At 37.7% G+C, this 25,628-nt stretch overlaps 1 protein-coding gene across 1 annotated transcript; it reads right to left on the bottom strand.

Moving 5' to 3' along the window:
• Positions 1–777: 777 nt before the first annotated feature.
• Positions 778–25,628, bottom strand: LOC132148873 (transcription activator BRG1-like). Its single transcript, XM_059557631.1, has 34 exons — positions 25,471–25,628; positions 22,603–22,889; positions 19,527–19,659; positions 17,501–17,959; positions 17,135–17,233; positions 16,743–16,995; positions 16,492–16,618; positions 16,027–16,200; positions 15,724–15,897; positions 15,460–15,627; positions 15,294–15,344; positions 13,464–13,594; positions 13,326–13,380; positions 12,533–12,645; positions 12,255–12,402; positions 11,973–12,136; positions 11,173–11,239; positions 10,875–10,985; positions 8,539–8,781; positions 8,304–8,417; positions 7,555–7,662; positions 7,351–7,437; positions 7,204–7,250; positions 6,958–7,124; positions 6,626–6,789; positions 3,733–3,960; positions 3,552–3,629; positions 3,260–3,478; positions 2,912–3,174; positions 2,481–2,586; positions 2,157–2,258; positions 1,770–1,902; positions 1,485–1,621; positions 778–1,002 (listed from the first exon to the last, which is right to left on the bottom strand). The coding sequence occupies exons 2-34, from the start codon at positions 22,822–22,824 to the stop codon at positions 970–972; spliced, it is 4,878 nt and encodes a 1,625-aa protein (XP_059413614.1). The 5' UTR covers positions 22,825–22,889; positions 25,471–25,628; the 3' UTR covers positions 778–969.

The following is a 25,628-nucleotide window of genomic DNA, read 5'->3' as shown; positions in this document are numbered from 1 at the left end:
TGAAGCCCCCTACAGGTAAGTAAATGCAATTCACAGTCATAATTACAGTGGTCAGCTGTATACCCTTTCACCATACTTACTCCCAGAACAGACATCTGAGTAGGAGTCATTCACCTTATTATATACCATCAAAATGATTTTGAAACTGATATAAAAAAAAAAAAAACATTTAATCCTTTGACTCCACAGTATTGTCTCAAAATCACTAATGCATATAGATTATTAGATACCTAAATGTAAAAGTATTTAATCATAAACATTATCAGTCTCTACTCAACCAAAAGTTGAAATGTGTATGCATTAATAAATAAATATCTAAAGCAGTGTATTTCTAAGATGCTTTATTGTGCATTTTGGAAATCCAGTGACACGGACACAGTACAGAATCCTACACCCTATTCTCCCCCATTTCTCCTGACAGTAAGTCTATAAAGGAAGAAGTACCTTAATCCTGTTGGCAATCTTAATTTAAACAGAGATCAAGAGAAAAATGGAAAGAGAAATTGTTTGGCTCCGTTTTCCACAAACAACATGCATTCTGGGTTCTTGGGGGGGGGAAGAAGGGGTGATGTTCACACAGTTAAAAACAATAAGAGGACATTGAAACATGATCCGGTCTTATTGGTTCACAGAGTCAGTATGTCTGATTTCTGTCCATCTTATGTCATGTCTTTGAGAAAAATCATAAAAACAATTATGGAAAGAAACAAATGCTCAATATGCTCAACTGTCTTGCTATACATAAATGGAGATCGTCTGCTTAAATATGCAAATGGAAAGGCTTTCTTCAGCATTTTACAGTGTAATTTTTCTCATTTAATCCTTTTCGTATACATGTCCTCTCTCTAAAAAATGTGCTGTTCTATGGTAAAACTAGGCCCGTCAAGAGCAGCTGTTTGTCTGATTTCATGTAAAATGTCGTATCTGCAGCAGAAGTGAACAAGAGTTGTGATTGGTCCAGAAGGTGGTTTAATCTTCCTCGCTGCCACTAGCAGAATGCTCCTATACAAAAACATTAGAAAAAGTATTAGTATAAGTGAGCGACAACATGAGGGTGAATAACACCAGCCTAAATCATATTTGCTGAATGAAATCCAATACTTGTTTCTTACTAATTTTGTGCTGCTGATTCCAAAAATATTGCCTGCTTTGCTCAAGCATGTCATTTTCTCACATAATGTAATTTTTGCTCTCAATTTCTATATGAAGCTATCTTACATCCCCTTAATCATCAGAAAAATTGCCACAATGACATGACTCATATCTTCCACTTAGCCAGATTACCACTATTTGTTCAATTCTCAGACAATTTTTACAAGTGTGCGATGGATTACAAAAAAAAAAAAAACTCAGCATTAAAATTAGGTAACACAATAAGCAAAATTTTGTTTAAGATGCAGGGCTGTCTAAATTAACTTTTTATTTTATTTCTTTTATAATAATGTACTTTTCCTTCAAGTTGCAGATTAATTATTCATGTGTACCTCTTCCTGGTCCTCCTCACTTTCGTCATCACTAACAACAGGTTTAGGGCGCCTGCTGCGTCCGGTTTGGCGTCTTCCCTTTCCTCTCTCCACCTTTTCCTTTCGACTCAGCTTTATCTTCACCTTCACTGAACGAGCTAAAACACATAGACATCATACGTGTATATGCATATATGTTAGACTCAATTTAAATTGGAGTTGCACATGCCAGATACTCTGCTCCGATTATAGCTGCATTTCACAAAATACTGTCTTTACAGTGTCCGTATCATCATCAGTGCTCACATTCAGACTCTGATCCTTCATCTGCCTCATCCTCTTCCTCCTCACTCTCTTCTCCCTCGCTCTCTTCCTCTCTCTCGATCTTCTGCCGCACACTGGTGAACACAGACTGCAGCACGATAGAGTCCTCGTAGATCTGAAATACAAGATCATGATCTTATCTGAATCAGCCAAATCAAGTACAACCTACCAGTGTTGTTGTCAACAAAAGAACTATTAAAATGCATTTTGTTACTTCAAACAAAATCATTCATTTAGTTTAAGTGAAAGCACTAAAATAACATAAGCTGAAATAAAAACGATATTAGACAAAAGAAATTACTAATACTGAAAATATACAAATGTATACTAATTAACAAATTAATAAAATATAAATAAAAGAAATATTACCATTGATCCCTCCAGGTTGAAGGTCTGAGCATTCTGACAGAGAAGCATGACATCTTTCTCCAGGTCATTCAGAGTGCGGTATTTATGACTTCTGATGCGTTCCTGCACAGAACAGAGGACATGATTCATATTAATATTATCAGATTGATAATAGCCCCAATTTACTTAAAATATAATAATAATAATAATAATAATAATAACAAAAACAGCTCAGGGTTACACCTTTATTATTAGTCTGTATTTCAATGGGTGTGTGAGAACCAGCCAAAGCATTCACAAGAGGAAAATAAAAATAATTAAAAGAAAAATGTATGTTTGACAAACCTTGATCTTCCTGAAGTCCACAGGTTTGCGAATGAGTTCGTAATATTCTGGTAGATCTTTACGAGACGGCAACTGAATAAACACCTCACTCAGTTGTCTTTCACCGCTGTTATGAAATACAGTGACAAAAAGAAAAGAGATTAGTAAAAACATACGACTCCCAAATGTTAATGTAATCTACATTAAAGCAAGCAGAAAATATCACTATGAGTCTGGGACCATTTTGGTAAGCCGAGGCTTCTCTAGCCCTTGTATTATGTTCAAAATCTGTGTACGATCATTGAGTTGGTCAAAATAACCCTAAATGGATTCACAACTCGACTGCAAGAATGCATTTCACTTTTCTTTTCACTAGAAAAACAAAAACATTGCTGTGGATCAAATTGACCTGCAACTTAAGAGCTACAGAGAACATGACCATAGTGACTAACCCATCCTTGTATTTAATCACTGCATCCACAATCTTCTTCATCTTCTTGGTGAGTGTGGGAGGGTTGGGCGAGAGTTTTTCAGCAGGAGGACGACCTCGTTTCTTTTGCTTCTTACTGTCGTCATCTTTATCTCTGCTCCGCCCACTGGAGCTGGGCGTGGCCGGGCCGGGAAGGTCGAGGTCACGGTCCCGCTTCCTCTTCCGAGTCGTTTTCTTATAGCGCACCTCTTCTTCAATTTCATCAAGGGTGCCTTCCTCGATGGCCTGAGAACCAGCAAAATGCATCAATATGCTTTGCTTTTTAATATGCCAAAGGTTTAATATAATGCAGTTGTGATTTCTCATTCACCTTTAGCCACTGTTTCTCAGTGAGGGAGTCACTGTAGTCCACTTCTTTTCTTTGACGGGAGCCACGGCCGAACATCTTCTCCTCCTCTTCTTCACAGGTGAGCCTTTCCACCTCTGCGTCGTCCTTCATGATCCAGGTGGGCAGCTCATCCTCCTCCATCAGGCGGGGTTTGCGTTTCGGGTTACGTGCATCTTCACGGCGGCGGTCAAGATCCATGCGCTGGATGAAAGGAAAGGAGAAATTAGGAACTCATTTAGAGAAAATCAGGAGTCAAACAAAAAGTGCTACTAACCATGAATTGCTCAAACTCTTCCTCGCTTCTAGCGATCATCTGATTAACAGTCTCGTCGTCTGGCACTTCATCTTCCTCCTGAGATACGAGAGAAAACAAAAGAGAGAGCCAATGTCAACTATAGAAAACAGAGGCTGTTGACAGGGCACTGAAATTGTCGATCATAAACGAGTGTCCGTACCTCATCCTGCTCTTCGTGCTCCAGGATGGCCTGCAGGAAAGCTTTGCGCTCGTGGCTGGACGACTTCTGGTCGAACATACCGGCCTGGATGACCTTCTGGTCCACATTGAGCTTGTATTTGGCAGCGGCCAGGATCTTCTCCTCCACGCTGTTCACGGTGCACAGACGCAGCACTCGCACCTCGTTCTGCTGCCCGATACGATGGGCGCGATCCTGGGCCTGCAGATCCTGTGAGACACAAGAAAGAAGTGTTCAGTGACAAAATACTGTGAGAACATTAAGAAGGATACAACTAGTGAGATATACCAAACCAATCAGAATCAGGACAATCACAGAGAGGAAAACCGCTGCTTAATATGACTGAAATTGCTGCATGTTCTAATAAATAGTGACTCTAGAGATTCTAGTTGTCTACTATTCTACTGTACTAAAGTTAACATGGTAACACTTTACAATAAGGGTTTAGGGATGTTCATTTTGATAATATTTCCTAACCGACAACAGACGCTCGTTAATCGATTATTAATTTATCCGACAAGATTATTTCAAATTAGAATTGAATAAATAAAAATATTTCAAACATTTTACTGTTTTGCTGTACTTTGGATCAAATAAATGCAGGCTTGGTGAACAGAGGAGACTTAAAAAAAAAAAAAACATTAACAAGCTTACTGTTCAAAAACTTCTGAGTGGTAGTATAGGCAACTTTAATTTTTCTCTTATTTTCTAGCTTTTAATTGGCTTAGAAATCTATAAATGCTGGACATTAACAAATAATAATGATTTGTTTATATACTACAAACACTGTTTATCACATAAGGCAGAATAGTTTCTATACTGTAATAAGTGTCAATTAGCACTGCATTGTTCATATACTTTATTTATCACCTGCTGGAGATGACTTAATTTATTGTCCGGATCGTATATTAATGTCTTCGTGTTTGCATAAGTTTCTGTTTTCCTGTGAAAACCACAGCGATAGATGAACGCTTTTGTCCATATTAGGAATATCCTGATATCAGCGCGAGAGCGCGCTCCGGCTTTGAGTATGAATGAAACACACACTGCATGAGAGTTTAGCGCTCCGTGTTGTTCATCTCGCTGTATCCTGGGTCCAAATGAAATATCAGGTCATGCGCAGACTATCATGTCTCTTTGAGTTTGAATCTATATTTATTCACACCAGTTCTTGAAAACAAAGTGATGTCATGCCGCACTTGTTGCTGTTTCTGTGTGGAGTCAAAAGGGTCTAACTCTGTGCCACCGCATAATTAAAGATGTGTTAAAAAATAATGAGAATATATATATATATATCCGAGTCCTGATCGGGAGGTAACGTCCGATTCCGATCGAGTCTGGAACCATGCGATCAGGCCCGATTTCCGATCACGTGATCGGATCTGGACATCCCTAGTCTCTGTGACCCGTTAAAAATACTAACATTTGTTCCCCAGGGTTTAATTTTACATGTGCACAACATAGCGAACAGAACATGAGTATTCATATCAATCACATCATGCACCTGCAGCGCTTCTATATATTCTATTCTATATATATATTACTAAATAAATAGGCCTATACGAGAAATATATATTTAATAAATTAAGGATGCAAACGAAAAAAAAAACTGTGCAACAAATAGCCTAGTATGCGCAGTTTCAGTTCATTTTTGAGCTGCACTAAAGGAAACCCAAGACAGCAGAAAGCAGCATCCTATACTTTTACAAAAGCAAAAAGATTTGCTTTTATTGTGAATGTACACAAATAAAAGCAATCCATTTACATATCCGATTACTTTATGACTAAAAGGGGAAGTTGCTTCCACTGTTAGAAGGAACAAATTCAAGTGATTGCGCCAGAGCCCCATTGCTACCTTGACAATGCAGCCTGTTTATTAACATGATAAAATAGTCAAACATATGGGAAAAAAATACACTGCTCAGTTTAAATATGTAAAATCTGTGCCATTAAGTGTTATCACTGTACCGCCGAGATGTTATGCAAAACATTTTTTTACATGGATATTGGAATGCGAGTGAATTACATATGAAATAATATTGTTCTTTTCTAAATATTGTTAAATTGTTAAATTTGTTGAGGATTTGAAAGGAGTGAGAAGAACTTAGCCTATCTATGTTTACAGTGTTTATTATAATGTTTGTAAACATTTAGTGTCGGCATTAGGCCTAATAAAATGCGACTTATGTAGACGCATAGCGTAGGCTATTTTAACCGTGCAACAAACCTTTTAAAATATTTATACATTACTGAAATAAAAAAATAATCATAAATGACTTTTTAAATCGTTTAACTGAATGAATTAAGTTAGTTAACGGTTAACCGGTTTAAATTATCATCCTAATAAGGTTCAATTTGTAAAAACTAACAATGAAAAGAATTTCTAAAACTAGCAATGAAAAATATTAGAATTTAGAAGATGTTAATTCTACATATACTAATCCAGTTTATTTCAATCTTTAAATTTCAAGTTGGAAAATAAGCATTCATTTATGATGAATAAACATCAATTAACAATGTTTATAAAACATTCAATTATATATTTTATTCTACAGTGATTCAAAGATTCTATAGTACGATTCCATTTAAAATAATTCTAAAGGCTCTACTGTACACTGATTATATTCAAATTAACTATTCTATTGCAAAATGAATCTATACCAAAGACTCAATTCTGCAATGAATCCATTCTAAAAATGACTTTTAAATTAACATTAAATTATATATTCGGTTGTATAATGATTCTAAAGATTCTTTGATGCTATAACAAAAACTATTCTGTCTACACAACATTATGCTACTATAATAACTTTTGTCACCTCAAGAGTTTCCCCTATTGTTAAATACCGGTTTATTTAAAGGGACAGTGTTGTACCTGGTGAGGGTTCCAGTCGCTGTCAAAGATGATAACAGTGTCAGCAGACTGCAGGTTCAGCCCCAGACCTCCAGCTCTGGTGCTCAGCAAGAAGATAAAGTACTCAAAGGATGGATCGTTAAAGTTCTTCAGCAACATGCCACGATCCTCAGCTTTAGTGGTTCCTACAAAGACACCAAAAAAAAAAAACTTTTGTGATTCATAGATTTGTGATTCATCTGAAAACATTCAAAAAAAAAAAATAAATAAAAAAAAAAATAATAAAAAAAAGACAAAAGACATTTATAGATTGCTTCTTCCTAAATCTCCTTGAACTGGTTCAAGCGACTCACCGTCCAAGCGCAGGTACTTGAAGTTGCGGTAGGCGAAGTAGTCTTCCATGATGGTCATAAGCGTGGTCATCTGACAGAAGAGCAGCACTTTGTGGTTGGTGGCGCGGAGCTTCGGCAGGATACGGTCCAGCAGCTCAAACTTACCAGAGGCACGGTACAAATCAAGTCTAAAGAGAAGGATACAGTATACGATAAAGCACAGACAAAGTTGAAATATTTTCCATTAGCAGGCAGTGTTCTACGTACCCCTGAACAACGCCTCCAGTGAAGCCCAAGTGCTCAGAGAAAGATTCCTGCAAAACAGAGCCAATCAAACAAGGTGTCATAAACCTAGCAGATAAATGCAAAGATATAAATGACCTTGTTTGAGGAATATATAAACCAAATCATCACCTCAATGTGCTGGAACATGTAAGGGTGGTTGCAAATCTTCCTCAGCTGCATAATAGTGTTCATGAGAGTCTTAGTGCCTCCTTTACCCTGTAACAAACATGAAAATAGATATTAGAGGTATTCAGAAACACACACACACACACACACACACACACACACACAATGTCCGCACATATTCTTGATGTGAATCATGTCTTCTCTCACCTTCTTGTCTTTCTCAGAGCCATCAGTGAGCAGCACTCCTTTAGCCTGCATGTGTCTGTACAGCACTCTCTGCAGGGCCGACATGTCACACTTGATCACATATTCAACCTGCACGCAAGAAAACAGAGATGGACAGATTTACATTTCAATGTAAAAAAAAGCAAAGAAAAAAAGCATTTGGTAAAGTGTGGTCATTTTTTTAGCAAACATAGCAATCAGTTATTTTTCAACGGATCAATTCATAACCGACTCGGTTTGTGGCAAGTCTCTGTGGCAATTCACATGTATCAAAAGGTTTTTACTAAAAATTATACAATACGGTTTAAACGTATGTTTGGGGTCAATAAATTTGTCTTTTTTGGGAAAGGAAATAGTAAGAGTCATAAAATATAACATTATTACACAAAAGCTTTTGAACTTCATATTTAAAGAATACTGAAAAAACGGTTTCTACAAAAATATTAAGCAGTACAAATGTTTTCTTGAGCAACAAAACGAATGATTTTTGCAGAATCAAATAGAAAATGCTAATAGTAATCATATTTAGAAATATTACTGCTTTAATTTATTTTTGATCAAATAAATGCACCACAAGCATCTGACCAGTAGGTTATGTAGACACATATTACTGTATTTTTATATTGGTGCATATAAACATTCAAAACAATGGTTATATATGCTGTATTACTAATAATACTTTTTTTTCTTCAACTTTTTTTGGGTTGAATAGTTTCGAGCATAAAACAAACCTTCTCTGGGAGTTGGGCCTCCACTTCCTTCTTGAGTCTCCTGAGCAGGAAGGGGCGGAGCACTTTGTGCAGACGACGGATGATCAGAATGGTCTCCTCTTCGTTCAGGTCCACCTTTAGAACACGACAGGAAGTAGTTTAAACAAGTTTATAGAGCTAGATTACACAAAAACAGAATTTACATTTATTGTATCCTGTCTAAATGTACGAGTACACCTACTAAAAGTTTTTATACCTTTTCTCCGGTCATGGCGAATGGAGCATTGAACCACTGCTCAAAGGTGCTGCAGCTCTTGAAGATGGTGGGAAGCAGGAAGTTGAGCAGCGCCCACAGTTCAGGCAGCTTGTTCTGCAGCGGTGTGCCGGTGAGCAGCAGACGCCGAGGTGCCAGGTAGTGTGTGTTCAACACCTGAGTCAGTTTACAGTGGTGATTCTTCATACGGTGACCTTCATCCACTATCATGTACTTCCAACGGAGCTGAAAGAAACAAAAGCATCAGAAACTGAACAAGAAGTTCATAGTAGAGCTGGGATAAACGATTATTTTTTAAACGATTAATCTAGCGATTATTTTTCTGATGCATCGATTAATCTAACGATTAATTTTCCAGACCGATTTGATTTCGATTATCTCCCCATTAATTGACTACTAACAATTTATACATGTTGATTTACATATCTGAAAGAAATAAACAATTCCTTAACATTGCAATATATGTTTATTGCTCTTAAAATGACAAAATAAAAGACTGACTAAGAATGCATTACTTTGCACTTGTATAGAGACAGCATTCAATAAAACCTTGAAACCTTGAAAACACATAGCTTACTGAAACAAGCTTACTGAACACATAGGGCCTAGCTTACTGAAAAAAGTTCTTCTTTCAGATGAAAATAACAACAACTTGATGTCTAGTATTCAATAAAAAAGGTCACCCAAAATACTTGTTTAGAGCAATTGAAAGAATACAGTATGTAAATGTAAACTTGAGGGCTTTAAGCTAATACAGAGAGTGCTTTTACAAAAAAAAAAAAAAAATTAACAGTGGGAGCCAGCAGCCTGTCATGGAGAAAAAAAATCTCCGAATGCTCCACGTGAAACTTTGGCATTCCGCCCTTTTTCTATCGTGTCTAATGATTTTGGTTAATATGCACAAGGGAGGGAGAGAGCAAGAAGCGCTCGTGTAGTTTGAAGACTGTGAGTGCGCGAGCGCGCGTGAAACTTTGGCGTTCCGCCCTTTTTCTATCGTGTTTAATGATTTTGATTAATATGCATGAGGGAGAGAGAGAGCAAGAAGCGCTCGTGTTGTTTGAAGACTGTGAGTGCGCGCGCAGCCGGGGCTCTCTCTCGTACGCGCCCTGTCACTGTCACTCACCGATCAAATAAGGCTTTGACAGCCGCCAAAAAAAAAGATCAATGCAGAAAAACCCCTGGATTGGTTATATAACGTTGGACAGAATGTTGATCCGGCCATCGCGTATATTCAGCGCACATAAGGTAAACGTTTTGCAAACGCTTTTTAGAGAAATAAAAACAGGTCGACGAATCGATGCGCATATTTTGCGTCGACGTCATCGATGACCTCGACGCGTTGTCCCAGCCCTAGTACATAGTCAAAAAGCATATCAAAAAATTTTATTAAATTTTAACATGTATAATGAGAACTTTGTGAGATCACAGTGAACCAAGTGTGACAGCTTTTTAGTGACTTTATTCCTATTTTAAAATAAAAAATTTGTATCCACATCCATTTAATAGTAAATAAACAATTTAGTTTTTAATAAATGCAACAACAGTGGAAACATTAAAATAATGACATTAGCAATAATGGCCTGAAAAAAAAAATGGTTGGGTGACTACAACATAACATGTTATCTAATAACATATTATATGTTAAAATAAGGTTTACAAAAAAAAAAGTACTATACGATAAACCTTACATTTCAGGCTTTGAACCATTTTTAATAAGTCAAAATGAATGGTACGTATTTTATCTGCTCTGTTAATAATTCTAGATACTTTATTTTCCAAATTGTTTAGATTTTTTTAAACGCACATTAGCTTATTTTCCATCAACCAGTAAAATGTTTGCATTGGTGTGAACAAAAATGGAATAAAAACGTAAATCCACTGTCTGAGAGCAGGTGGTGCTTATGGAACATCAGAAATAGAGTAACCGCTCTACACACAGCAGCGCTGCCCTTATAAAACACTGCTATATTAGACATTACATGGAGGCAGAGATGAAAAGAAAATGCCATCAAAACTTGTGAAGACAGTCAGTTCTCTTCAGAAATTCATTAAAATAATTCATTCATACTTGAAACCATATAATTTCCCTCTGTATAATCTTTCACTGCCTTCCTTGGGATTTACACACAAAACAAAACCTACGTGAAAGTTTTGATAAGTTTGCTTCACATTGGACAGCGTTTAGGTTTTCAAATAGTGCTTTTAATGATAATTAAAATATTAATGTTTTAATAATTTTTTCGTCAAACTGTAACCCTCAATCTAGAGTCAGCGTGGCAAGTCCTTGTAAATCTAAAGCGGCCTGAGCAGGCTTGTACCTTGGCCAGCACTTGCTTGTCTTTGATGATGTACTCGTAAGTGGTGATCAGCACGTTGAACTTGCCGCTGCGCAAAATGGGAAGAAATGCACGGCGAGCAGCAGGAGAGCCCTGAGATGAAAACGAGCAAAGAAAAGGAGTTATTAATCCTGTAATATCCTTCAGTTACATGCATCAATGACAGTTTCATTTTGTATTATTTAGCATTAGTTTATTGAAAACCTGCTGAATTTGCCAAACCTGTCTTATGACACTATCTCATTACTTTGTTTACTACATAAATTAATCTGATTATCACCTTATAAGAAACTTTCACCACAGATGGAGCCCACTTATCAAACTCGTACACCCAGTTCGACAGAGTCCTGTAAGGAAAACAAATCATTACAAGTACATATCACTGTAATTATTTGTGTTGAAATATTACCAAATGTAATAGATCAATAATACGAAATGACAAAAGAAAGATGGTTTAACCATCCATAAGCTACCGGCAGATATCCACTGTAGAGTAAGGCTGCATGATATACGATCATAATCTCAATATGGTTTAGTGTATCAAATCATGAAGGCTGCGACTGTAATAAATAAGCATTGTGTGTCTCAGACTGAAGTATGGCACAGTGTTCATCTGCATGCTTGAAGCTCATGATACAGTGTTTCTGTGTCTCTGTTGACAGTAAATGAACGAAGTTATTATTTAAATATTTGTATTTAATAATAATCAAAATAGCCATTTCATTATTATCTTTCGATCATATTGAATGGGTCAAAAACGGTAGAAAAATGGCCTGTGTAGGGATTTTTCTGTTTACTTTATGGTTACTGAAATAGGTTGTCTAGTAATGTTTCAGCCCAAAAAGGTTTATACACAAACAAAAGAAAAAAAGAAAATGCAGTTGTACTCACCAACAAAAATCACCCCAATCACTGTCGAATTATTAATTCTTTGCAAATATAGCTATTATAAGCCTAATCTAATTAAAAATTCTGTAGTTTTTCGCGCTGTATGTATAAAACGCAGAAAGCAAAATACCACAAAGTCAGTTTTTCCAGTATCATGCAGCTCTCGTGTTGAGAGAGTGAAAATTGACTCACGAGAGGGGGACGATGATGAGGAAGGGTCCGTTGAGGCGTTTGTACTCCATGAGGTAGGTGATGAGTGCAATGGTCTGGATGGTTTTTCCCAAACCCATTTCATCAGCCAGAATGCCATTCAAGTTATTGTTATACAGAGACACCAGCCACTCCAGACCTTTGATCTGCAGATGGGACAGATGCAATAACTTACCATACGCATACCATTTAACACACTGATCAGTTCACTAAAGACTTTGAGGTCTATTTGCAATGTGTTTGGTCTGTAAGGTGCATCTGTACCTGGTATTGTTTGAGCTGTCCATTTATCAGCAGGCTTGACTGTTTCTCCACTCTCTCTGTGACTGCGTGAGCCACGGCGTAGTACGACTGCAGGCCCCTAACGAACGCGGCATTACCGTATTCATCGTCAACATCCTGCTTGGCATGTCTATGAAAGACATTGTGGATATTATTACAAACACCATAACAACAGAATAGCATTCCAAAAAGAGCATGAAAAGCAGAAAACAATCTCATCTGAATGTAGTAGAAAGCACAGCTCTGATTCAGTAACGTACTCAATGATGTGACGGACGTCCACCTCAGACACATCCTCACTGTCCGGATCTGGAATTATCTTCTTCTCCTCTGATGAAGACTGAGAGGGCTGAGACTGATCATCCTCCTCATCCTTTACGGAAAATAATTAATATAAATAAATAATTTATCAATCCATAAAATGAATGGAAGTTATGAAATGTATAAATGCAGACAGCTACCAGACAACCACATAAAAAATATATACATATATATAAATAATAATAATAATAATTCTGTGTTTCGAAATAAACTAAACAGTGGTTATGAAACACGTATAAAAGTAAAACTACCAGACAAGCACGATAATAATAGATTTCTCAGATTTGGTAATTATAAAATTATTTAAACAATAAGTAAAAATGTAATAAAAAGTACAATTACATTAAAAAAATAAAAGAGAGGTTATGTATAAATGTAAAACTACTAGACAATTGAATAATTATATCTAACGTGTATTCGATATAGTTATAATAGAGAGTGGTAAATGTAACCTGCATACACTACATGGTTCATTAAGTATACATTTGTATACTTATACTGTATTTGACAAGAATAAGATTCTTAACGTGCATGAAGACAAAACATTTGCAGTATATCATGGTAAACATAAATCTTATTCAGATGATGGCCTACATTCTGACATCATGGCCATGAACACACAAACAAGAGTTTTCTCTACAAGTGCATGTAAAGCCCTTGCAGAAAGCACAGAGTGAACCTCAAAAGATGTTGAATAAGACTACAGATATGAGAGCTGAAGAGCAGCCATACTTCATCCTCCTCTGAGCCGCTATCTTCACTATCAGATCGCGGGGCCACCTCGTACCTACAGTAAATGAACAAAATAGCATTCAAACACTTTCTATTGTGCTGCTTTACACATAAGTACACCAGAACTTGTTCTCTCACCCTGGATTGACCTCCAGCCAGGCATCCAGTTGTCCAGCTTTAGGAGCGTCCATGCCGGTGAGGATCTTCCCACTGTCTATGTGAATCACTTTCACCGGCAGGTCACTCATTTGACTGGTCTCATCCAGAGGCTACAGTAGAGCACAAAAACAGAGCTGGATTAGATTAGTCGCCACTGTGCTTTGGCTAATGAATGCCCTTGATTTGTCAATTATATATTGATGTAAACATATACATATTTATATATACACTGGAAAATTTTTCTATGCACTTTGTTACTGTCAATTGCACTAGTGTAAATGATGTTCATAGTTTCTGCTAATAGTGTACATACACTTATTACATAATCCATGTGTATAGTATGTTCATAGTACACCTATCTGTATATCATGCTGATAGTATTTAAAAATCTGTAAATTAGGTCCATAGCCTTATCTGTATATTTACTGTACAGTCGTGGCCAAAAGTTTTGAGAATTACATAAATATTAGTTTTCAAAAAGTTTGCTGCTAAACTGCTTTTAGATCTTTGTTTCAGTTGTTTCTGTGATGTACTGAAATATAATTACAAGCATTTCATACGTTTCAAAGGCTTTTATCGACAATTACATGACATTTATGCAAAGAGTCAGTATTTGCAGTGTTGGCCCTTCTTTTTCAGGACCTCTGCAATTCGACTGGGCATGCTCTCAATCAACTTCTGGGCCAAATCCTGACTGATAGCAACCCACTCTTTCATAATCACTTCTTGGAGTTTGTCAGAATTAGTGGGTTTTTGTTTGTCCACCCGCCTCTTGAGGATGAACCACAAGTTCTCAATGGGATTAAGATCTGGGGAGTTTCCAGGCCATGGACCCAAAATTTCAATATTCTGGTCCCCGAGCCACTTAGTTATCACTTTTGCCTTATGGCACGGTGCTCCATCGTGCTAGAAAATGCATTGTTCTTCACCAACTTTTCCAATTTCCAATATTTATGTTATTCTCAAAACTTTTGGCCACGACTGTACATTTGTAACTTATTGTAGACACTGTATATCTGTATATCCTGTACTAACTGCTTATTGCACTTCTGGTTAGGTGCTAACTGCATTTCGTTGCCTTGTACCTTACATGTGCAGTGACACAGCTGAATCTAATCTAATACGAACTAAATATATTGAAGTTGAAGCCCTTATATTAGAATATGCATACACTTAACAGCGATTCTCAAATACAATACCACCATGTTCAAGATAATATCTGGGTAACACTTTACAAACTATACATGTTAATATATTATTCGTTAATAATCAGGTCTATAAAGGTCATATATTTGGTCTTTGTTGTGTAGACTTCTATTTACACATCATTTAACAAATAATTAATGAATCATCTAATGAATCACCCAATCCATTGTTGAAACTATTCATTATTTGTAAATGTTTACTTATCATTTATGAACTGTAATCAACCCTTAAACCTACCCATCCCTAAACTAACCCATATCACTCCTCAGTAGCAGCAAAAGAGTTGCGCATTAACAAAAGCTTTGAATCATTATATAACATCATCTGAATAGCAATTTGAATATATATAAAAAAACTAATGATCTGTTAAAAATTATATAATGCTTGTTAATTAAAATTATTATTAAGTGTTACAAATATCTGCAACTGGTTATGGGATGTTCCCAAAATTGCTGAAATTGTACTCAAAACTCCCTTACCAACATAAAAAATTATTTTGAATAAACTAAAGCATAACTTGCCACAATAGATTAATTGGCACAAATAATCAACTAAGCTGATTGCAAAAATGCTAACAGAGCTAAATATACTTTAAGACCTCACCTCTCCATCTGGACCCAGAGCAAGAGCTCCACTCTCAGGATTCTCTGGCTTCTGTGAGGAGAAAAGCAGACAGAAAGATCTCACACACTACTGGATAAACAACTGAGAACAACCCCAATTCAATTCCATTACAGAAACTCTTTCTAATCCACTAAATCTCAGCCACCTTCTTTTTCTTCTTCTTCTTCTTGTCTTTGAGGGCCTGGACAGCTTTGTGAGCTCTGACGAGCTCGGTGAGGTTGGCCACATACTCATCAGTCTGCTGCAGCAAGTAAGCCAGACGTTTGTCCTTCTTCTGATCGATCAGCTTCCTGTAACCCTCTTCATCTTCAGCCTGGAAGAAAAACACAAAAGTTTAACATTTGTTCAGAAAAACAGGTCCACCATATTAAATTGTCTTTATTTTTCAGGTAAAACAAGCAAGTCTCACCATCAGCCGCCTCATTCTCTCCTTCTCGATACGCTCGTTCTCCTTCTTCTGCTCTCTCTCAGTGTTGGCGTGGTACGTGGCTATGGCTTTGGTCACCTTCTGGATCTTTGCGGTGATGGAGCGATGAAATTCCTTGAAGTCCTTTGCATGCTGCAGGATGCTGTTGAGATACTCCTACAAATGCAAAGACAGAGCAGGCGGTTCCGTCACAAACAATCTTTTGTCATTTCTGAATCAGGTTTAGGGGGTGAAGCACACATTCAGCATGATTTCATACAAGCAGCAGCTAGAACGGTCCAGTACCTGGTGTTTCTGACGCCGCTTGCGTTCCTGCTCGATCTTCTGCTGTTTCTCCAGTTTCTCTGTGATACGAGCCTCACGTAGGGACTGTCTCTTGCTGCGCTTGTAGGCCTTGCCGTTGAGCGCTGTCTCCAGGGCTGTGTCACGCCTCATACACACTACAACCTCCTGGCGAAGCTGTGTTAAGATGGACAACATGGGTCAAAAACCACTAAAATGTAACAGGACTGTTAATTACAACCACCATCCAGAGCATTTTGCATAATAATTTGTTATAAGCAATTATCCATAAACCACAATTGTTTAAAAACAGCTGATGATGAGACCTGTCCTCCAAAAGGAGGTGGAAAACATGCCAGAACTTGTGAAAATGTCTCTTTTTGTGTGGAATCAATTTGAACTGGGTGAAAATGTTCTGCAAAAAAAGAAAGTCACCTATTCGCTGTATTAAGTAGATACAAGTCATACCTGTCTCTGAAAGTTCAGGAGCCTAAGTGCCTTAAGCTCAATATTAGCTTTGGTTCTCAAGTCTCCAGCCAGAGAGCCTGGAAGGTTTTCCAGCTCTTGAATACGATGAACAATACGAGCCTGTAACCTGACAGATTGAAACAACATCATCAAATGTTGGTTAAGCCAGTTAAAAATGTAGTGTTTCCAGGATATGAAGAGTGTGTTTACTCTAAAACATCAATATTTGCCATTTCTTTTCCTCATCTCACCTGTACTCTCTCTCCTGGAGGATCTCCACTGGGTCCAGACCCCGGGGTTTCTGGATGGGAGTGATGCGGTTCTGTTTCTGATGAAGCACCATGGGCGGCTGTGTGGGTTGTCCTGGAGATTGGGTCTGAGGGGGCATGACGGGCGAGGCAGCGGGAGGAACTGAAGGTGGTGCTGGAGACGGGCGGCCCATGGGCTGAGGAGGTATCAGCTTCTGCGGGGCACTTGCAGGGGCGGCAGCATTCACCATGGGCCCTAGGATTACAAAGATATGGTAAATATGTGAGATATGTGAGATACGACTGTCTCTTCAGGTTTATAGAATGCAATATGAAGGCTAAATTTTTAATTGATAATTGGTAGAGCCTGTGGATAGTTTTCACAGTTTACACACCTTCAGGCCAAGATTTAGGTGGTCCATTGATGGGTTGCCCCTGCAGGCCTGGAGGAACACCAGAAGGTCCTGGAAGCGGCATATTTGGTCCAACCATTCCTGTAACATGGAAGATATTTTTATAAATATAAATTATAATTATATTTTAGGACGGTTTAGGAGATTTTCTACATTTTGAAAGATTTATGCCAATTTAAAATGATTAAAATACTATATTAAAATATTTGGTTAGACTTTAGATTTTATGGTGCACTTGTTACACGGTCACTGTACATTTAAAAACGGAGTTATATAAAAACAAGCTTTAACTTAATTTAATATGGTGCTTATTTATGGATTTTGGAGAGCTTTGAATTTATTACTCACCGTGTGGTCTACTGTAGTTGGGTCCCCCAGGTACGGGTCCTCCTGGTCCAGGTGGTCCTGCTCCTTGTCCTGAGGCAGGGGGCATGTTGGGCATCCCCTGCTGCATGCCTGGCATGGGCCGTTTTCCCTGCACCGCCATCTGTAGGTGGTCAGGTAGAGCTTGCCCACGTGCCAGCATCTTATAGGCCATGATCTGTGCCCGCAGTTGGTGAAGCTGGTTTTGGTTAAAAGGAGTGGGCCCGCCGGCTCCACCAGGTCCGCCTGCATTTGGAGGTCCTCCGCTGGGTCCTGGACCTGCAACACCACCGGCACCAACGCTCCGGTTCTGCTGACCAATGGCCTGTGGGTCACCGCCCTCCATGGCACCAGAACCAGCAGGCATCATGGGGCCAGAGGGAGGGCCGTTAGAAGGTACCGGACTAGGGGCATGGTCAGAACCACCCAGAGGAGAGGGGTAACCTATAAAAATTATGACATAAAACATTTGATTTGTACATTAAAAAAAAAAAAAAAATGCTGCCAAGCACTGAATGCTATCCAATGCATTGCTAATGTGACTGCTAATGTGTTCTGAATATAAGGTGTCATTTAAGTTTGAGGAATGATGCAGGATCGTTTACACTGCAAAATGTAATACTTGGGGTCTGATACTTAGAGCATGATCTACACATTTAGTGGAGGCAAGGGTTGCAGGAAAATCAGAGGGGGAAAAAACTAAATCATGACGTAAAAAAAAAATAATTCTTATAAATATGATTAATATATCTAATAAAAAAATCTTATAGAATAACCATTCTTACAAAACATGGTCTAATTTTATGATTGAAAGTGAAAATTCACTAGTTGTTTTACAGAACTGCATAAAACACAGTCATTTCTGTTGTTTCCATCTCTTTAAACGCATCCTACTTTTATATTTGTTTCTATTTCTGTCATGACTTTGTGGTTTTACAACAGCAGTGGGTCTTTCGGTTTCAAAAGGGTAACCCTGTTCACCCAACACTTCTCTCTGTACGGAAAACAAGTGTGCGAGCAGCCCCAGCGGAGGAACAAAGTAATGCACATCAAAGTTAAATGTGAGCAAACAGGTTGGATGGCTTCTCTATACTCAGTGTAAACCGTTTAGCAGTGAGCGTGCAATCTGTGCTCCATAAAACAGACACAGAGCTCACAAAACATCAGCTTATCTTATATTTCACATGTGTTCATGATAAAATACAGCTAGAAGAAGAGAAGGACATATATAGAAAGAGACACAATGATAGAAAGAATGACAGAACAAACGACAGAGAGCGATACAACAGAGAGCACCAGACAAAAAGAACGAATGATAGAAAGAATGATAGACAGAACAACAGAATGACAGACAGATACAAAGAACAATAGACAGACAAGTAGAAAGGTATAGATAGAAAGAGAGTGTGCGATCAACAGACAGATACAAAGAAACATGGACAGGCAGAATGATAGAACAACAGACAGAAAAAAAGAGACAGAAAAAGCGATGGGAGTGGCAAAAAGAGCTACAGAGAAACAAAGAAAGAAAGATTCAAAGAGGTAGGAAGACAGACAGAAAGATGATAGAATGAAAAAAAAAATCACAGACAGAACAAAAACAATGATAGTGCAGCAGACAGATACAAAGAAACATGGTCAGGTAGAAAAATAAACGGACAGAGAAAAATAGAAGCAGAAACAGAGTGACAAAGACACACACGTGGAACAACAGACAGATATAGAACAACAAATAGAAAGAAGGATAGACAGAACAACAAAGGGCAACAAATACAAAGAAACAGACAAGGCAAACGATTCCCAAAAACTATGGTTGCAAGTACTGTCATTACCAATAGAGTTTAATGGAACGTACCACTGTAGTGCTAACTATGCTTTCAAAGATAGATAGAAAGAAGGATAGAGCCACAGACATACACAAACAGATAGAGGGACAGAGAGAGTGAGAACATCAGAAAGAGTCACAGCCAGATAAAAAGAAAAGTAGGTTGAAGGATAGACAGACAGATACCTTGGGAGTGTTGGTCCAAAGGACTGGGTGGAGGGCCCATGCCACTGTGCCCACCCTGTCTCATGCCCATAGCCTTCATTTGAGCATAGCGCTGATCTTCAGGAATGACTTTCTCATGCATGCCTTCCATGGGCTTCAAAACAATATAGATAAAGAATGACTCAATAAAACCCTCCAAACAACACAAAACGAAACACATGCAACAAGACCACAATGAATCCAAAAAATATTCATAAAACTAGGGCTGGGCAATATAGCTAAAAGATTATCAGGATAAAATGCTTCATATCATTCGGTATCGATAATTATTGACCTTCTTTTTTTTAATAACTTTTCTTAAACCAAGAGCAGTAGAACAACTTTTTACATTTAACCACTGTATTTCTAATTCACCCAATTTATTATTAACATTATTTTAACAAACAAATTCAATTGAAACATATCTCCTATCTTACATTTGATATGCAGATTAAATAAGCTTTAAGGAAACATTTGGCCTGTCTGCTGAGGCCACAGGAGGGCCCACTGAGCTAAATAATGCACCTCATTAAATTATTTATTCTCAAAGCTATGAAATAACAGCCTTTGTCTTTAAAACAAAAAGTGTATACTGTCAAACTAATATTTATAAATCAAATGTAATTTTGGCAAAATAAACAATTATGAACAAAACAGCATCATGTATTTATGCATAGCTTAATATAAATACCCAAAGCACTGATCAAACGATGATCAAACGATCGCATTTAAAATGCAGTGGAATGGAACAAACCCCCCACAAATTCTCGAGATTTCTAAAAGTTTATCTTTACATGGCTTTCTACTCATCTCTTGTGTGAGACGCGAGTGCTACAGTCATAGTTTTGTGTAATATGTATACATATTAATATGCATTCTGTAATAATATAGTACCATATTTTACGGACTATAAGTCGCACTTTTTTTCATAGTTTGGCTGGTCCTGCGACTTATAGTCAGGTGCGACGTATTTATCCAAATTCCTTTGACATGAACCAAGAGAAATGAACCAAGAGAAAACATTACCGTCTAGAGCCGCCAGAGGGCGCTCTATGCTGCTCAGTGCTCCTGTAGTCTACCACTGAAAACAAGGAGCGCCCTCTCGCGGCTGTAGACGGTAATGTTTTCTCTTGGTTCTTTGTTCTAAATAAATGCGACTTATAGTCCAGTGCGACTTATATATGTTTTTTTCCTCATCATGGCGTAGTTTTGGACTGATGCGAATTATAGTCCGAAAAATACGGTAATATGCAATATTTTAACCAAACCAATATCTTCTCTGCATTCTATATTTCTCTAATATTTTGTATGAAAATGCAGTAGTGGCACATCTTGTGGGTTCAACTGGATAGATGAACAAAAACATTAATGCAACTGATAAGGCTCCCTAATGCACACCTAAAATTCAAATACACAAATTTCGCATTCAAATGCAAATCTTTAAATTAGACTAATATTTCTTTTTTGATTCACAGTCAACCTAGTCTAATCTAGGGCTGTGACGGTTGCCGTGACAACCACGTCACCGCGGTGGTCGGTTGCTACCGCAGTTGTCTACTGCCACCGGCGGTAGTGCACGTGACGTCACAAACATAATACAAAGTTTTATATATAAGTGTAATAACTGTAATAGTTGCAAATTCTAAGTCTATGGTAATTAACAAATTACCTCAAACACAGCGTTTCCTTTAGATTGGCAGATTTGAGCGCGGGAAAATACAGTTTATACATTCAGCAAATTATTTTAGTGTTGGGCGATGGATCTTGTTGGGAAAGCAAATACCACATCGCCGATCTGGAGTCATCTGCATTCATGTCACCCATCAGCGTTTGCACAAGTTCTCGTGATCGCAAACGCTGGCTGGTCAGGTTTGGTGAGGCTTTCTCCAAACTGGCCAAATACAAATGAGACCGCGATAAATAAAAGATGGTAACAAGAAATATGGCAACGATTCCTATTTCAAAGAGAGCGCGGACAGATGAGGAGTTACTGAGCTTGCTTGGTGGCGGAAAAGTTAACCGGACGCAACACAACCGCGTTGCGACAGGTTTAGTCTGTCTAGTATCTATACAGGACATTTGAACTCTGTGTCAGTAGCCTACATCACAGACCGGACGGGATTTATCATGTCATGTTGTGCTACATCCAGTGTAGCATCACTGATTATAATGAGTATTTTGTTGTGCTGCATTGCTCGCGTCCGTTAGACAGGGTGTATTTAACTTTCTTATTTAGGCTACTTTCTTGTAGCCTAAATAAACATTATTTCTTTGATACTTATTTTAGTGTTTTGCAGGCGGCGTTCACTGACAGAAGTGCTCAAATAAACACGAACTGACGAGTTAAATAGGATGTGTTAGATGAGTGAGACAGTGCTGGGCTGATTTCTAGACGTGCATATAAATATATCCTGTATATAATATATATAAAATATATTACATGCATGCACAGTTTAAGTCAGCTTTAATCACCTTTTTTGGTAATTCCATGAATTAACTGACCACGACACTGCTTGCATATAGTTTATTTCGCAGTTTGATATAAAAGGATATGCACAAAGGAAGCACGCACCGCTTTGAGCACAGGACCGTCCGCGCTCGCTTAACTTGCACCTGATAATAAAGTGAAGTGGAGCGCGTGTCTGAAACGTTTCCAAAAGTCATTCTGCGAGTCTGCGACTGAATAAATTCACTTCTTGTCATGAGAAAAAGTGACAGAAGCAGCAGTTGTGAGTGGGTGGCCATCCCCGCCCCTACGTAAAATAATTTGAATACGTTAAACTGGAAAAAAATTATCGCCTTGGTTAATGAGCAAATTTTGACACTAATATATATATATACATATTATTATTATTTTTTTTTCAAACACCGCGCCACTGGCGGTTGTTGGTCCATGACTACCGCGGTGGTAAAAATCAGCCACCGTCACAGCCCTAATCTAATCTACCTTTAAAAAAGTGTGAAACTATCATGCAATATATCAAACATTTGTTATCGTTGTCGATGATGGTGTACTGTCGATAAATATCGATACCGTTTTATCGCCTAGAGAAAGTACCTTGTGCAACTGGAGCATGTTGTCCTGGGGGTAACCTGAGGGGCCCTGAGGAGGTAGTGGATGTCCTGAGGAGGGGGGCCCAGGGCTGGGGCCCATCATTCCATGAGCAGAGCCAGGTGAGGGTCCAGGACTAGGCCCTAACATGGACCCTGGAGATGGCCCGGGGCCTGGGGAAGGGCCCGGCCGAGGGGTCCCGCCCATAGCTGGGTCAGGAGTGGACATCTCTCAGCAGGGCCGGAAGAAGTGAGAGGCAGAAAAACAGTGTTCTGTATCTGCTTTCAGAAAGGCTGTAAAAGAAAATAAAATTTATTTTAATCCAGCAGCCTTGAAGAACAAGATATGTTGTGCCTATATATATTGTGTTCCTGTAGCTCAAGTGGTAGAGCATTGCCTTATCAAGCGCAAGGTTGGGGGTTCGATTCCCAGGGGGCACATGATAGGTAAAAATTGATACCCTGAATGCACTGTAAGTCGCTTTGAATAAAAGCGTCTGCTAATTGCAAAAATTTAATATTATGCGGACATACACAGGAAACATGTTTTTAAAAAAAAAAAAAGCAGGAAAAAAAAACCTAAAATAATTACAATTCAAATTATTTCTAATAATTTAAAAATATATAATTTTTAACAGTTAAGAAATATCATGAGACATAGGCTAAGTGCAATATCACACTTGTGCAAATGTGATACTCATCTTATACAACAGTTCATTAAGAAGTTAATAATATTGTGTTATTTTAGTTATTTTAGACACAATGTTGTCCGTTTTGCTCAATTTTGCTAACCAGAAGATAAAGACAAAGCAGAACTGTTCATCTCCAAACAACCCACAGTGGCATTTCATTTCTTAATCCACGTTTCGAACGAATTTAGTGAACCATTTTGGCGCGTTGAACTATTGGCATATGCGTTGGCTTTGAAGTGGCGCTGCACAGACCGATCAGTGTATGACATCAAAGTAACGCGAGAGCGATTCAAAAGCATAAATAGCCTAATCTAAGATCTTGTGGTACTTTGATGAATAAATGACTGGATGACTTAATCATTAAGAAATTTACCACCACCTACTGGCAGTTTTAGTTAATTATTTAGAGTATGGTTTCCTTAAATAAATAATTTAATATTTTCATAGTGATAATAATAAAATTAAGAAAATTCATTAAAGATATAGTTCATCCTTTATTCACATAGTCCAAAAGAGAATATGTAATAAATTTTATCAAACAAAATATTTCTTGCTGAACCTACTTTTTGTAATCTCTGTTTGATACTTTGCACAACAATGGCTTTAATCTTTTCAGTTATTTCTCCAAATTTGATGTGCGATTAATTTGATTAATCACCACATCATGTAATATATATATATATATATATGTATGTATGTATGTATGAAGTGTGAACTCTAAATTGAAAGGCTACTGCACTCTATTTGAAACACTCTGGCATTTAAAACATTTAAAAAACAATTTAAATATTAAAATCTTTAGAATATCATAAACTACAGATTATAACAATTAGAGGGCAGAATAAAAACATTAAATTACACTAATGTATTTTCTTCAAGCATTGAAAACAACATGCTGAAAAAAGTATCTTCATAACATGCTTTAGTCTTAAATAATGTAGAATGTCAGGGTTTATTGTGACAACATGCTACACCATCGGGCCAAGTTACAACTTTTTCCCCAGCCAATGGAAAACATTTTTATACACAAGAAAAAGTATATAAACACTGACACAAACAAAATCACCCTGAGAAATATTCACCGGAGCAAAAAAAAGTGACAAATATCCCTGGTGCAAATTATATAATGCAGCTATAATGAGTCTAAGTAACTGTTTTTAACAATAGGTCACAAACATACGTAATGCTTCATTCATGAAAATGCTGAATGTAAACTCTAATTATTACAAAATAATTAACTTTAATGATGTAATTTCTTCCTAAAAATGCATATGCCGGTTAACAAACGGTTTACGAGTTTATTGATCATAACTAAATATTTACAAACATGTATAATTAGTTATGGTGTAAAACAATCTTTCATAAAATTAATAAATAAATGTTTCAATGAGCAGTGATAAAAGAATAAACGCCAAAAAAATTTTTTTCAAGGCTAACGTGAATTGGCAGCCAGCTAGCAATTGAATAGCTAAAAATATCCCACATTCATTAAACCTTTTTTTTCCAACATTATAATAAAACACAACATAATGGTGCAGGTCATTTGTGTAATGTGTACAAAATTATAGCAAAGCTAAAATTATTTGAGTAATTTTTAAGGACGTGACCCAACTAGGAAACAAGAGCTAGATTAGAGCTCCATTAAAGCCAAAGACAAAAAATAACGACTTTTAACCGGATAAAACATTCCCGATGTGTTTTTTTTACCTGCCTGCTTGTGTTGGCCGAGAGTCCAAACGGTATTTAAGCAATTTAAATCAGTTTAAAAACCACAAACATGACCTAAATGGGAAGACAAAGAACGGTAAAGGACCCGGTTGTGTGAATGTATGATTACAGTCGGCCATGCTGTGTTTCCGTGTCTGTGTGTGCTTTTTAAAACCAAATAATCTGCGTTATAAAGCTAAGTAAATACCGCGAGCATCTTTTTAAAGATGATTGATCCTCCCCGCCTCCCGTACGCTTGACCCCGGTCCCCCGCTCGATTTACATTCCCAAAACTTGTTCATTCATTGTGCCGCTGCTGTTGTGTCGTGCGACGTAGGACTGATCCGAGCACAGCAAACCGGCGAAATAAACAACTCAACCGCGTTCTGTAACGGTCACTAAATGGGTCCGTTTAAAAGCCCGCCATGACGTCATGCGTTCTACATTCATTGTGGTGTGTTTAAAGCGTGACTTACAGTATAGATTCGAGCCGGTCTCTTCCCCGTACTCCTCGGCAAACCTAGAAACAAAGGGCAGTTCGACTAGTTCCTTTTCCCTCTTACTTCCCCCTCCCTTCTGGTCTGATTGTATGTGTAGAGCGGCCTAAACTCATCAGTCAGCGGCTCGCGAGCGC

This window comes from Carassius carassius, chromosome 9, assembly GCF_963082965.1.
Source record: "Carassius carassius chromosome 9, fCarCar2.1, whole genome shotgun sequence".
In the NCBI taxonomy this organism is placed as follows: domain Eukaryota; kingdom Metazoa; phylum Chordata; class Actinopteri; order Cypriniformes; family Cyprinidae; genus Carassius; species Carassius carassius.
The sequence above is the reverse complement of the archived record's forward strand: the minus strand, read 5'-3'. Positions and strand labels throughout refer to the sequence as shown.

What these genes read in the sequence shown, in the direction of transcription:
- LOC132148873 (XM_059557631.1), bottom strand. Translation starts at nt 22,824, where the DNA reads ATGTCCACTCCTGACCCAGCTATGGGCGGGACCCCTCGGCCGGGCCCT. An exon ending in GACAGCTCAAACAATACCAG is followed by an intron (nt 12,137 to 12,254) that starts GTACAGATGCAC and finishes TCCCATCTGCAG; the next exon opens with ATCAAAGGTCTGGAGTGGCT. An exon ending in ACAAGCAAGTGCTGGCCAAG is followed by an intron (nt 8,782 to 10,874) that starts GTACAAGCCTGC and finishes TGTTTCTTTCAG; the next exon opens with CTCCGTTGGAAGTACATGAT.